The sequence below is a fragment of the Lagenorhynchus albirostris genome, chromosome 14 (genome assembly GCF_949774975.1).
Source record: "Lagenorhynchus albirostris chromosome 14, mLagAlb1.1, whole genome shotgun sequence".
NCBI classification, from domain to species: Eukaryota; Metazoa; Chordata; class Mammalia; order Artiodactyla; family Delphinidae; genus Lagenorhynchus; species Lagenorhynchus albirostris.
The window spans coordinates 76,603,924-76,617,828 of record NC_083108.1 but is presented as its reverse complement, the minus strand read 5'-3'; the positions used below and the strand labels follow the sequence as shown (position 1 = coordinate 76,617,828).

The 13,905-nt window shown below is 49.5% G+C and overlaps 1 protein-coding gene across 12 annotated transcripts in view; it reads left to right on the top strand.

Annotated features, from left to right (window-relative positions):
• Positions 1-13,905, top strand: part of FBXO21 (F-box protein 21) — a 52,833-nt gene that overhangs the window by 32,108 nt on the left and 6,820 nt on the right. For 4 of the 12 annotated variants that reach the window (XR_009534868.1, XR_009534869.1, XR_009534870.1 and 1 more), the window contains exon 12: positions 13,668-13,816. Coding sequence is in view for 8 of the 12 variants with exons in the window: in XM_060121753.1 (XP_059977736.1) it covers positions 1,829-1,918; positions 2,473-2,660 (278 nt within the window). In the remaining 4 variants the exon portion in view is untranslated. The other 8 variants (XM_060121756.1, XM_060121754.1, XM_060121752.1 and 5 more) reach the window with 7 other exon arrangements.

Below are 13,905 nucleotides of genomic sequence, written 5' to 3'. Positions count from 1 at the left end.
TCTTCAGAGCAGGCTCTGGGCACATTTTGGTTCAGACAGCTGTGTGTTGGGGGGTGTCCTGTGCATTGATTTAGAGGCACCCTGGCCCCTGCCCACACAATGCCGGCAGCAGCCCCCAATCATGACAACCAGAAATGTCTTCAGACGTTGCCGAGCATCCTGTCAGAAGCAGAATGGCCCCCGGATGAGGGCCAAACACACTTTTATCTCTCGGGGGTAATCCCAGGTTCTTTGCCCTCCGTCGAACATCTCTGGGGCAAGAACAGCCGACGGGAAGGCAGTTGGCCGGGTTCAGGCCCCAGGCCGTGGTTGCATCCCCCTGTGCCTCCCCAAGGCAGGTATGCCCGTGACTCATCGCTCACTGGGGGAGGGGGCAAGACGGCGGATTTTCTCAGCCAGTGGCATTTTAAAGCATCCAACTTTCTGGTTTTTTTGTTTTTCAACATTTGTTGAAAATAAATGGAAGGAAGGAAGTAAACCATCCCCAGAGCTCTGGTGGTAACAGTAGGGAGAGGTCAGAGCTCAGAGAGCACCGTCCCCACAGCCTGCCTTCTGAGGCAGCCGTGGCCCGCCCCTCTGGTCTATCCCAGCCCCTCCTCCCTGACCTCTGCTGGCGGGACAGTGCACGGGGACGCTTCTCTTCAGCTGCTTCCCTAGCCCTGGAACTGGGCCGTCTGGGTTTGAGCCCCGGCTGAATCCTTGGGCAGGGTCCTCACTCCTGCTGCTGTCAGGTCGGCCGCAAGAGGGCGTGTGACCAGAGCCCTTCGTGGAGCCTTGTGAGCTGGAGGCTGTGCACGTCCCGCGGTGCCTGGCGCGCTGTACGTGCCCAGCTTAAAGGAGTTCACGTAAAATGTGTAGCTGTATGTGCATGTCACGTAGCAACGCAGGTATGTGGCCTTCCTGGCTTTTTATAAGTGATAATGTGTTTTTCCTCCCACTTCCCCCATAGCGTCTTGAAAACAGGTTGCTCGTTTTCCTGGCTGTCTAGGATTTTGCTGAATTAATGTGCCGTCATTTATTTACACAGTGACCTGCAGTTGGACATTTAGATTGTTGCTACATTTTTTGCTCTCCTAAGCGATACTGAGGTAATGTCTGAACGTTCATCTTTGCTCGTGATTGGTATGTGATGTCCATAAAGGTGTTGTTTTCTCAAACTGATACATCCCCAATTGTAGTCTGAATAAACAGCCTAAAACAACTACAAGCACAGAAGTTCTTTAAATCCTCCCATCTTGTAAAAAAGTTACAGATTGGATTACAAAGTCTTTCCCCCTCTCTTGAAAGACAAACATCTGTTACAGGCAGGCTTCCGAAAGGCGCTTGTGTTTATCCTGTGTACTCTGGGTGGAGGGCACTGAAGGTCCTGAACAAGCGTTTCAGGATGTTTAACGAGCTGTTGAAGAGATAACCTGCTGCACCGTTGGTGTTAGTTAGCCCATCAGCTAGGCTCGCGCAGAGACTCCCTGAATTGATTTTGGCAGTAGGCGCTAAGTACGGTTCATACGGATCTGGGACACAGTCAGAGCGGGGAGGCCTGCCTGGGCAGCTCCTTTCTGGTCCAGGACATGGAGGGTGGGGGTGGCCTTTCCTGACTGGGGGCCACACGCAATCTAGGACCAGGGCTCTATGGCCAGTGAGGAAGGGCCCACGAGACACTGTCCTTTCCTTGGTCCCATGGAGGAGCCGTTTTTCAAATAGCCTGGGGAGGGAGAGGCCATCTGAGAGGATTTCAGGCTTTAAAGTACCTGGTATAATACCAGGTATTATCACCCCTTTTTTTCTCATTCCGTTTTAAAGGAGTCTTATTTTCTATTGCTTTCTCTAGTGGCAAAACGGGGAACACGGAAGGGAGGTAGTGTGGTTTTCCTAAGAGATGATAGAGGTGCCACAGCCCATATCCCTGTAGGGTCTAGAGGTACGAGCCATTTTTCATTCCTCCTCTCGGACCCCAAGCCAGCCCTGTGAGCCGGGTCCTCACCCTTGGAAACACTGAAGGGTGCTGGGGTGGTGGGAGGGCGGTTCCCAGTAGCAGACTGGGAGGAGGAGGACGACAGGGAGAGACGTGCGAGCGCTGCTCAGGCGGCTTCAGCAGCTTCACCGCTGGCAAGAACCGAGCAGGCTAGGCCACCCTCGGCCCACACGTGTGGCTTTGTGTCGGATCAGGTCAGAGAAGCCTGCTGAGCTCCTAGTGTGCGGACCCCGAGGGACTGCTGGAGTTTTGCTCTGAGAGAAGGAAAACACTTGTGTTCCTTGCGGAGCTGGAGGAGGACCCCGAGCTCCCTCCCTCCATCCTCCAGTGGCCTCGCCGTGCCGCCTCTTCCTGTTTCCTCCTCCGACTTCTATAAACGTCTGTCTTTTCTTCCCCCCCCTCAAAAATGCACTCGGAACGGGTGATAGGAGGGTCTCTGGATAAAAGATGCTGCAGACATCAGCTTTAATGAGAATATCCGTGTGCCTCTCTGCCAACAGAGAACTTGGAGTACAATGTGGAGCCTCAGGAGATCTCACACCCTGACGTCGGACGCTATTTCTCCGAGTTCACGGGCACTCACTACATCCCGAACGCAGAGCTAGAAATCCGGTACCCAGAGGATCTGGAGTCTGTCTATGAAACGGTGCAGAATATTTACAGTGCAAAGAAAGAGAATGTGGAGTAAAGTCTAGGGGGACATTGTACCTTTGCTGCTGCTGCTATTTTCCAAGAGAACAGGATTCCGGACGGAGATGTCTCCACGGATCCCTCTGGATTCACACCACCGGGAAAGCCACTTAACAAGTAGTGCTGATTGCCTCCTACTAAGTTTAAATCACGTGTGCTCTCCTCCAGCTGCAAAGACAATGTTGCTCTCCGCCTACACTAGTGATTCATTGAAAGGCACTGTGTTCAGTGGCATGGCTTGTATGCTTGTCCTGTGGTGACAGTTCGTGACATGCTGTCTTCATGACGTCTCACAGTCGACACTCTTATAACCGTTCTTTTTCTTCACTTCCCATTGTGTCTGTCTACATCGTCTCAGAACGTTTCATTTGCTGGACAGATGGGGTTGTCCGTTTGCAGTCATTTCTCTCTGATTTCTCTGTGGAATATGTGCACTCCTCAGTCAGGATCATCTGTCTTTTTACCCTGAATTTAGTGCCGATCCAGGGCTGAAGCTCTAGGTGATCTTGGCAGCATCTTAGCTCTGGAGTCGTTAACAAACTAATGGTAATCAGAAGCATTGGAATTTATTTTTTTCTAATTCTTGAAACAGATTTCAGGCATTTATCCTTTTCTTTATTTGAATTGAGAGAATGACACAGTTTTGCCTTCCGGATTCGTCTCTTGGATTTACGCTCATATCTCTACGAATTATTAGTTTTCTATTTTATTACATAAAATTCTTTGAGAAAATGCATAATTAATAATAGCCTTTGTGAATGGGGTTTTCCACATTCATCTGCTCTTCCTCCCTTTAAAATAAGTGGGGTTTTTTAAAAAATCTACTCCAGTATTGTAAGTAGATCTTAAATCAGTGATGAGTTTTCTTTGTAGTAGGAAGTACAATCTGCTGTTAAAATGTCTGCTTTTAGAAACCGTACTCCGTGGTCTCCAAAGGCCTGAAAATGAGGTTTCACTTTTATAACCAGAAAAAAGAAGAGGTAATGAAACTTAGAAATTAAAAAGGAAAGGGGAGTTTTCGTGCTCCCTGTCCTTCCTTAGAATCACTTCAGGACCTTTTTGAATGTGGCGGGGTAGAAATAAACGGAATATTTCCAATTTTAAGAGCGTGTGCCCTGTGGGAAAGGAGACGTGAGTGTGGCCCGTGTTCTCGAGTTACCGTTGCTGTGAAAGCACCGGGAGGAAGTCTGTGCTCAAGCCGCTGGGGAGTCCGGCTGCATAGCCAGGCTCTGCTGGCACCTGTCCTTCCCATGTTCGTGGTACCTGAGCGTGAAGGTACCGAGTCTTAACTCGGCTCCGGACTCCCACCGTTCTCGACCTGTCCCTTCTCCAGCGGGCTGACCTTGTAGTTAACCAGTAGCAGCTAACTTCTGGAGTTAGGACCTAGTTACTTTACTCTAAGTTTAAAAGATTCCAGTTGCTCTAGTGAATGAGACTTTCGGGGGCTGTGATCCAGCCACGCCTCGCTGCCTGTCTGACCATTTGCATGCAGTATTGTCACACCATGTTTGATGACTGCCTCTCGTTTACCCTTTGGAAACCCTGGGTTGACCAAGGTTTGGGGAAGCCACCTGAGACCACTTACTAGCAAGTGACAGCTATTGAGCAGTTATGGGAAAGAGATGGGGATTTGGCTAGCCAGCCCCCATCAGCTCCGGTCCAGGACCCGTGTTCCTCATCTGTCCAATCCAAAGTCAGATGATCTGGACTTGCATTTGAAATTGTGACCACTCACAACACCCGGCCCGTCTGAGGCTGGGGGGTTTACACTACTCTCATTTAAAGGTGAAAATTAGATACTGTGGCATTAATATTAATGAGCTGCATTACTAAGAATCTGTGGCATGCTGAGAGTTACAGTTGTTGGTTTTCTGGTTTGATTTCCTTTTTTCTTAGAGTAACATCGAAGCCAAGAAAGACGGTTTTACCTTTACTGACCCCCTGTAAATATGTATCTAGACTGTTTCTAAATGTGTTTCTTCATGAATGCTTCATTTGGCTCCAGGAAGCCTGTGTCACCTGTGTGAGTTGGTCTTTGGGCACTTTATATTTTTCTAAAAATGTGTTTTGGATCCTGTACTCTAATAAATCATAAGTTTCTTTTTAAAATTTTTCGAAACGTTATCTCCACTTTAAAAACCCCTGTTATAAAAGTAGAACTTTCACAATGTTGAAATATTAAATATTTGGATATAGTAACTTCTTTTCTCTTCAAATGAATGCCAAGAATTTTTTGTACAATGATTAATAAATGGAACTTATCCAGAGAAACCACACAAATGGCCTGCCGGGTTTCGTTCCAGAACAGAAAGCCCAGCCGTGACAACAGCAGAATCTCTCTCAGTTCTCATTCTGATTGAAATATGCAAAAATTGGCTCTACTGAATTTCTCTTTACATCAGTGAGCGGACAGAGCACCTTTATATTATGATTTCCCTGCCAAACGTTAATTTTTCGAGCTGGCTAGTCATCTTGAGAGTGTCCGGTTGTAACGCAAAGATTGCAGCCTTTTGATTATGTCGAGTTACGTGTTGTAAAGTGAGAGTTGCAGTGAGAGTTGGTGTGTCGTTAATGCTGACCCGATAGCTGCACGCACGCGGCGATTTCCACAGCGTCCCGCTGAGCGCCGCTCCCCAGCGCTGTCACACGTGTGCTGTCACACACGATACGGAAAGGGATGGTCACAGCTGAGCCGTCACCAGTTGCGTGCACTGCGGTGTTTCTCAGAGCCTTTCACATGCTGTTGTACTTTGTGACTTTCCAGGAGGGGAGTGTAGTGGTGTCTTCCCAACTTCTAAGGCCCTAGAACTTTCCTCCCCCAGCACACCTGCATGTGCACAGCATCCCCGAGGCCCAGGGTTTGCAGAGCTGCTTTGGGAAACACAGTCTCAGCGAGACGTCAGTTATGCCCAAACCTAGTCCGCGTCACCAGCAGACCAGTCTTGCGAAGCGTCTCATTTGAAAACATGATCCATCTAATCGGATTTTGAAAGGCTGGCTTCGTGGTGTCTCTGTCCGAGCCTCGTAATAGCTCTCCGTCAGAAGTGCGTTTACATTGCAAAGTCATGTTATTTCAAAAACCAGCATCAATACTCTTGCTCAATCAGTTTTACATTTTCTAATATCCACTTAAAGTCTCGTTCTACGTTTAAAACGTCTGAGTCTTTCTTAAGGTATTAAACCGAGTCACGCTTTCATGTCCTGGACTCTCATCCGCTACCACCAGGCCCCTTTGCTGTAAAGGGGGGGACATGTCTGTCCCTTCGTTCACGTTCCAAGGGAGTGAAGTTGGATTGCCAGCAGCCTTTTCATGCTAAAGTGTCTTGTGGCCATAATAATCAAGCTGTAGCTCTTCATGTTTTTTGTTTGATTTTTGGAGGGAAGGAGAGACTGTTCACCTAGAAGGAATGCAGAATTTGGCTCTGTGACAGTCTGGTTTTGGAGACATTAACAGCTGTACTGCAGGTATTACCTTGCGTTGCGTGCTCACTTTAAGCCAGGCACCAGCCTCAACTGCTTAGAATCCTCACGGCAACCCTGCAAGACGCGGGCCGGGCGGTGAATATGTTTGCAGGCCGTGTAAGGTCTCTGTCACGTATTCTTCTTCGGTTTGAAAAATGTAAAAAACATTCTTAGCTAGAGGGCTGTGAAGAAACAGTCCACAGGCTGGATGGGGCCGGCTGGCCCGTGGGCTGCAGTCTGCTGACCCCTGCTGAGGTGTAGGCCTGCCTAGTTCCCTGAGCGGACTGCTCGTAGGTGGGGAGCCTGGATGTGAACCCAGGGACCTGACCTCTGAGCCCCAGCTCCCCGCACCCAGACTGCCGACAACCTCAGCAACTACCTCGCAAGTGTCTTTACCCTTTGCCTGGCTGCAACCTTAACTTCTCGCGTTTCAGTTCTGAAAATTTATAGAGTCTTGGGAGAAAAGAACATTCCTTTGGTGACTAAAACTTATGTGCAATTACAGAAGAAATGTATTACGGCCATTTAGCAATGATTGTATTAGGGTAATGTTAGTTCTGTAATAAATAGACCCGAAAATGTATGATGTCTTGAACACAGAAGAATTTTCTTGTTCACGTAACACAGGGCAGGGGAGTGGGCTGGCGGGCGGCCCTCATGCAGTCACCTGGAGACCCAGGCCCAGCGGGTGTGGCTTCCCAGAGCACTGTGGGCCACCTGCTGTGCAGCAGGAGGGCGGGAGCGTGGAGGGACATGTCTGGAGGGCTCTGGGGCTGGGGGCAGCGCTCCCCACTTCCCCTCACCTTCCTCCAGGGAGGCCAGGGTGGAGGAGAGGGGGCAGAGGGGGTCAGGCAGTGTGCCTTTCTCCTGCAGGGCACGCTCCCTCCCAGGGAGCCGGCGTCTGAAGTCAGGCTGGCGGGGCTTCCAGGCACCAGGCTGTGGGCAGCTCAGTCCAGAAACGTCTTGCTGGCTCCTGCCACAGCACGACCACCAGCAGCGGGGGTCCCTGCAGGCCACGCTGCCACCGCAACCGGTTCTCCCCGCAACAGATAGCCTTGGCGGGTGGGGGGGGCGTGGAGACCTCACAGGGGTGAGCCGCACCCGTAGGTACTTCTGCCTCAGTAGCCGGAACTGAAGTCACCGGCTCGCACCCTAACTCCAGAGGAGGCTGGGCGGTGGCCTCCTGTGTGCCAGGTGGGGAAAGTGAAAGGTTTGGGGTCCCCGCCTTGTCTGTGCCTCTCACCCACTTCCTGCCCAGCTGGGCCGTCCTCCCCATCAGTCCATAATCCCCCTCCCAGTTCCCACTCACTGGTGAGGCAGGGAAATGCAATGAAAACTCCCACTTGGAAAAAGAACGAGACACACAGTAGGCCCTGGGCGCTGGCTGATGAAATACTGCGGGGCAGGTGGGCGTCGTGAAGCCGCCTCCCTGTGGGGCATGGGGGAGGTTGAGTGTGCTCTGTGGGAGGGACTCCCTTGTCCACTGCTCCTCGCCCCCCATCCGGCCCTCTAGGGCCCGTTCTGGCCGCCTCACAAGTGGGTGCTGCGGGTGCACCCTCCCTGCAAGCTGTGTAGCTTTCACAGCGCCAATCCAAGACTGTGTTTCGTTTTTCAAGCTTCTGATCCCTCTGGCAACAATTCCCTCAAAAACTTAGCAGGCTACTACCTGCACAGGTAATCATACCCAGAGTTCTTTTCCGGAACTCCCAAGTCCACTTTATTTCCTAGCTTCTCTGCCCGGTGCGTGTCCCTTCCTGACCTAGTGGCGGCCGCCTGACTCTGCTATTAGTCAAAGCCAAGTCTCGCTGTTGAACGGGCAAGTGTCTAAGGGGCCTTCGTTGCTCAAACTATTTCCATCCTTGTCTCTTGCTGTGGTGTCCAGAAGCAGTGCCTTTCCCAACTTAGGAAGCCTGGCATTTCTGACTCTGCTGTTTTAGTTGTAAACCAGCACGTTTTTGCCTGAGCGTCCATCTCTCAGGTATCTTGTTATCAGCTGCTGCAAAGAGCAGCCAGTACCCTGTATTCTGTATCTTTGACAGCTTCTAGACTCGCTACGGTGCCCGAGGCTCACCTTGCAAATTATAAGCAGCAATTTAACCAAGTATAACCCCAGACACCCTTCAACCTCCTAGCCACCCGCCTGCTAAGCTGACACCGTAGAGTTTAGGGTTTGTCACAGCAGTTCTTGCAGGGGTGGTTGTTTCGTTTTGGGGGTTTTTTTTGGTTTGGTTTTTAAGTTCAAAGTGGGCTGATTTTTCCATAGGAAGCGCCATTTCCTGTTTCGCTGTGCAAAAAACAAAACAAAAACTGGGGACAGTGATGTCAGTGTCTTCTGGGGAGTAGAAGGAGCTAAAGCAGGTTGTTTCCTGAACTTAGGAAAAGAAGTTGTACAGAATAAAGAAAAATGTGGAGGGGAGAACCAGTTCGTTCTAGACTCCTTGTGTGGTTAGATCGAATTTCCATCTACTTCTCTTAAAATGACAGAATTCTTTTTTTTTTTTTTTTTGAGAGAAGTAGAAAAGAATAGCTTTATTGCTTTGCCAGGCAAAGGGGGCCACAGTGGGCTCCTGCCCCAAAACACTATGTGAAAATGACAGAATTCTTAATGGAAATGTTCTTATTGAAGTCGTTGAATCTGGGGAAAATTAAGAGAGCACTTTGAATGAGAGCTTTGAGTTTCTCCTATTTCTAGAACACCATCTTCTCAGGGTTGTGGAAATCTTTCATAATCTACCGTCACAATGTGCTGATGGTCTGTCCTGGCTGTTCCCGTGCAGAAGGCTTTTCCCACAGTATCTTTTACCTGTCTCCACCCCGGTCCTTCTCAGCCTTTTTTCCAGTAACACCCCCCCCCAACTCCAGGACCCTTTTAAGATAATTTTTTCCTAATAGCCCTCACCCCATGAAATTGTTTTGATCTTTTTTTTTAATTGAGGTGAAATTCATAGAACATAAAATTCATCATTTTAAAGTGTACAGTCAGTGGCATTTAGCGCGTTCACAATATTGGGCAACCACCGCCTTTATCTAGATGAAAACGTTTTACTGCCCCCAAATAAAACTCTGTCCCCATGAAGCAGGAAGCAGTCGCTCCTCATTTCAAGCCTCCCCCCACCCCCGTCCCAGTCTGCTTTCTGTCTCTATGGGTTTGTCTATTCTAGACATTTCATGTAAAGGGAATCATACAATATATGGCATTTGGGGACTGGCTGCTTTCACTTAGCATCATGTTTTCAAGGTCCATTCACTTTGTAGTATGAATCAGCACCTAATTCCTTTCTATGGCCAAGTAATAATTTATGCATAGACCACATTTCGTTTATCCATTCAGCTATTGATGGACATTTGCGTTGTTTTCACCTTTTAGCACTTGTGAATAGGGGTGCTGCGAACTGCCGTGAAATTTTAATACCTCACTGTATGTCCACTGAGGCATTGTATGTGTATCTGTGCCTTACGTATCAAAAGAGTAATCGTTTCTTCACTCCCCCCAACAATTAGTTTTGCCCCGCTGAGAATTCAAGCCCCACCTGGGAGGCAGCTTTGGAAAGAGATGCTGTCTTTTCCTTCCTACTGGTTGCCCACTGCTGTCCTATCTTGGAGTGTCTTTTAACGTGGCCACCTTTGTGCCAGGAGCTGTACTGAATACATAAGTACACTTTTGTCACCTGCGGGTGCTAAAATGTTATTCCAGAGACCTGTTTAGATGGGTGTTGCTTTGTCTTCCCTTAATTGACTTGACCCCAGAATCTCCTAGAACCTGTTCCTTTAAAGAAAAAAAAAAACCTGATTAGAGAGTTACTTACCTCTTATAAAAGTAGGATTTTTTTTTAAGTGTGGTTATAAGACTTTCTGGGTAGTGGCTACCTTCGTATGAAACCGTTTCCACAGAGAATTTGAAAGCTAACAGACCCCTTAAGAATCAGCTGCTAGAGCCCTGGTTCCTGTTATTTTACAAAGAGAAATAATGAGGCTCATCGAGGTTAAAGTGACTTGATCTGGCATGGGTCTCAGAGCAGAGACTAGAGCCTGAGCCTTTGGACTTGACCTCAGAAAGTATCTTGCTAATAATATCATCCCTCATTATTTGGGATTTAGAACGTTATTTCTTCACCGACTGTGCTGTGACAACCACCTGACCACCTTCAGCCACTCTGTTTCACTCACATTGACTTTGTTGAGGGAAAATGAGGACGTGTTATCCCTCCCCATCCCAGCAGTTTGCACTCTTGAAGTTTGGGGAAACCCTATTCCAAGGCTGCAAAGACTTTTAATTTATTTATTTTATTTATTTATTTTTGCCTGCGTTGGGTCTTCGTTGGCACGCGCGGGCTTTTTGTAGCTGCAGTGAGCAGGGGCTGCTCTTCATTGAGGTGTGCGGGCTTCTCATTGCGGTGGCTTCTCTTGTTGCGGAGCACGGGCTCTAGGCACGTGGGCTTCATTAGTTGCAGCATGCGGGCTCAGTAGTTGTGGCTCACAGGCTTAGTTGCTCCACAGCATGTGGGATCTTCCCGGGCCAGGGGTCGAACCCGTGTCGCCTGCATTGGCAGGTGGATTCTTAACCACTGTGCCACCAGGGAAGCCCGAAGGCTGCAAAGACTTTTTAAAGGAAGTTGCTTTTCCCTCCTCTAGCTTTATTGAGGTATAATCGGTATATATTAAAAACTGCGTATAGGGCTTCCCTGGTGGCGCAGTGGTTAAGAATCCACCTGCCAATGCAGGGGACACGGGTTCAAGCCCTGGCCCAGGAAGGTCCCACATGCCACGGAGCAACTAAGCCCATGCGCCACAACTACTGAGCCTGTGCTCTAGAGCCCACGAGCCACAACTGCTGAGCCTGCGTGCTGCAGCTACTGAAACCTGCGTGCCTAGAGCCTGTGCTCCACAACAAGAGAAGACAACGCAGTGAGAAGCCCGTGCACCACAATGAAGAGTAGCCCCTGCTCACCGCAACTAGAGAAAGCCCGCGTGCAGCAGTGAAGACCCAGTGCAGCCAAAAGTAAATAAATAAATAAAAATAAATAAAAACTGCGTATAATTCATGTATACAACTTGGTGAGTTTGGATATATGCATAGACTTGTGTTCCCCTCACCACAATCCAGGTGATAAACGTATCCATTTCTAAAAGTTTCCCTGTGTCCCTTTGGGGTTTTAGGTTTTTGTTCCCCAAAACGTCAGCTTTGCTCGTATGCATGTTACTGAACCACACTCGGGTCCACTCGCCCGCGCAGTAAAGCCCATCTACAGACAGCAGGTTGTGGTGAAGGAAAGCGCAGTGTTTATTTGTAGGCACCAAGCAAGGACTTCAGGACAGCTAATGCCCCCAAACCCCAAACTCTCTGATGGGGTTCAGGAAACTATTTATAAAGGCCAGGTGATGGAGGGGCGTCCCAGGGTCTGTGATCAGCTCATGCACAGTTCTCTGATTGGGTGATGGTGAGGTAATGGGGCGATGTCACAGGAGTTTTAACTATCAGTCCTTAGGCTCCAGGAGACCTGGGGGCTCCGTGCTCATGGTCATCAAGTAGTTGACATCTTCCATCTGGTGGGAGTTTTAGCATCTGTAAAACAGCTCAGGGAATGTGCATCAGATACTGTTATCCAGGTACTTCTGAGAGGAGCTTCAGCAGAGGAGATGGGGGAGGGGTCTGACTCGGGAAGGCCCCATAGTGTCCTGCTCGGTTACACACATTTGAATCCCATTGGGCAGGTTGTCTGTTAGCACCTGGGGCTGAGGTGCTCCATCCTGGCGAATCCGTTCACCCTCTGCTTTCAGGACCTGGATCTCATAATATGGAAAATGTAGTCAGCCAAGACTTAGACCCAAACGGGACTGTCCTCTCAAGCCTTGGATAGCCCAGTTCCTTGTGTGGGTGATTGACACCCGAGGCGGCCATAGGTGTAATGTGGCTCTTTAGCCCCAGGTGTGAGCAGGAGCTCGTGTGCCCCAGGCTGGCTGGCATCTTCCGTTCCGTTGTGCAACAAGGCAGATTTTCCTTCCACTTTCAGGGAGACCTTACAAGGTCAGTGCTCGCACCTGCTCCTGTCTGGGTTCACAGGGGCTGACACAGAAGAGGCAGACAGATGCTTCTAGAATGTTAGATGGAGTCACTGCACCTTCCTGTGATAGGACACGCTCCCAAAAAGCACAAACATTCCACACTGGGTCAGAGCTCACACTCTGCTGAGCCTTTATTCTCTGCTAGTCCTGGGGGTATTAGGAATATTCCCAGTTTTACATGGGGAAACTAAGGCTCAGAGAAGTTGAGTAGCTTGCCCAAGATGACACAGCTACGAAGGAACAGGGCCCAGATCCCAGCCCATCTCTGCCTGACTCCAAGCTGCTCTTTATAGCCGCTATAGACTGACTGTTGGCATGTCACCCCCCCACCCCTGCCCCTACAATTCATGTGTTGAAACCTAACCCCCAGGTGATGGTATTAGGAGGTGGGGCCTTTGGGAGGTGATTAGGTCATGAGGGTGGAGCCTTCGTGATAGGATTAGTGCCCTTATAAAAGAGACCTCAGACTGTTCCCTCACCCCCTCCATCATGTGAGGACACAGCAAGAAGCTGGCTACCTACAAACCAGGACACATGCCCTTCACCAGACACCAGATCTGCCAGCACCAGATCTTGGCCTTCCCAGCCTCCAGAACAGTGAGAAATACGCATTTGTTGTTTAAGCCACCCAGTCTACGGTGTTTTTGCTAAAGCAGCCCAAACTAAGATAACAAGTCTCCTGGTGGAGTTTACCTCCTTATCCTCCTGGAGACAGAATAAGGCACCCCTCCCATTAAAGATGTTGACAGTTTTCAGTGATGTTGCTTGTGAGAAAGTTTCAGTGAGAACATGTGGGTGGAGTTAGTGAAAGTCAGAAGGGTAGACTCAGGGCACACGCTCTGTGACCTCCTGGCAAAGCATGATTTCTTTGTGTGCTCATCATCCTTTTCCCTTTCCAGGGATTAGCAGCTGCCAGCCAGAGATGTTCAGAGGACCACCTGTTGAGTCCTTGGTTTCTCAGGATGGTGACTCGGTCACACATTTATGTGGATGTGTTATTTATCAACGGCTCCATTTCCTCCATGTGTGTTAAGTCTTCCACCTAACTTTTCTCTTAAGTAGAAAGCGTCCAAGCACCATTTATCATTTGTTGCTTATTCTACTTTGGTTTTGCCCTCTGCTTGGAGCTGGGGGGCAGGGGTGGAAGGGGGGACAGAGGGCTGGTTCCAGGGCTGAGATGCATATTCTGATGTGTGGAGCTGCAGTTCCACCACTCTGAGCCCCGTAGGAGGGGAGGCGGAAATCTCCTTCCCAGTAGCATAGACATGTGGTAATAGAGACAAACAGATGGTTCTGGGGTGAGGGGGCTGGGGCAAATATTCTGTAGTTTCCTCTGGGAGTGACAGACTCTGCTAAGTGTCACTGTCTGGGCAAGGTCCATTCAGCATGTCACCGCCGGTCAGGCTGCACAGCTCCCCAAAACCAGCTGCATCACTAGCCTTAAGAGCTCATTAGGCTCCGGCACCGTGTGACCTGCCAGGAGGCGACGCAGAATGGGCGCACGCAGAGAGCCAGAATAGAGCGGCCGCCGCGCAAGATGGCCCAGGGATCCTGCCAGCTGGCTGCACGCCCCAGGCTCGGCTGTCCCCTCCGAGGAACTCGTGTCACATTTGGGAAAGAGAGAGAGAGGTAATTTTCCATTTTCCTCCCCCGTGTGACTCAGAAGAAAGCAAAATCCATTCCCAGCTTGTTTTACTACTACTGTCATTTCTCTTGCT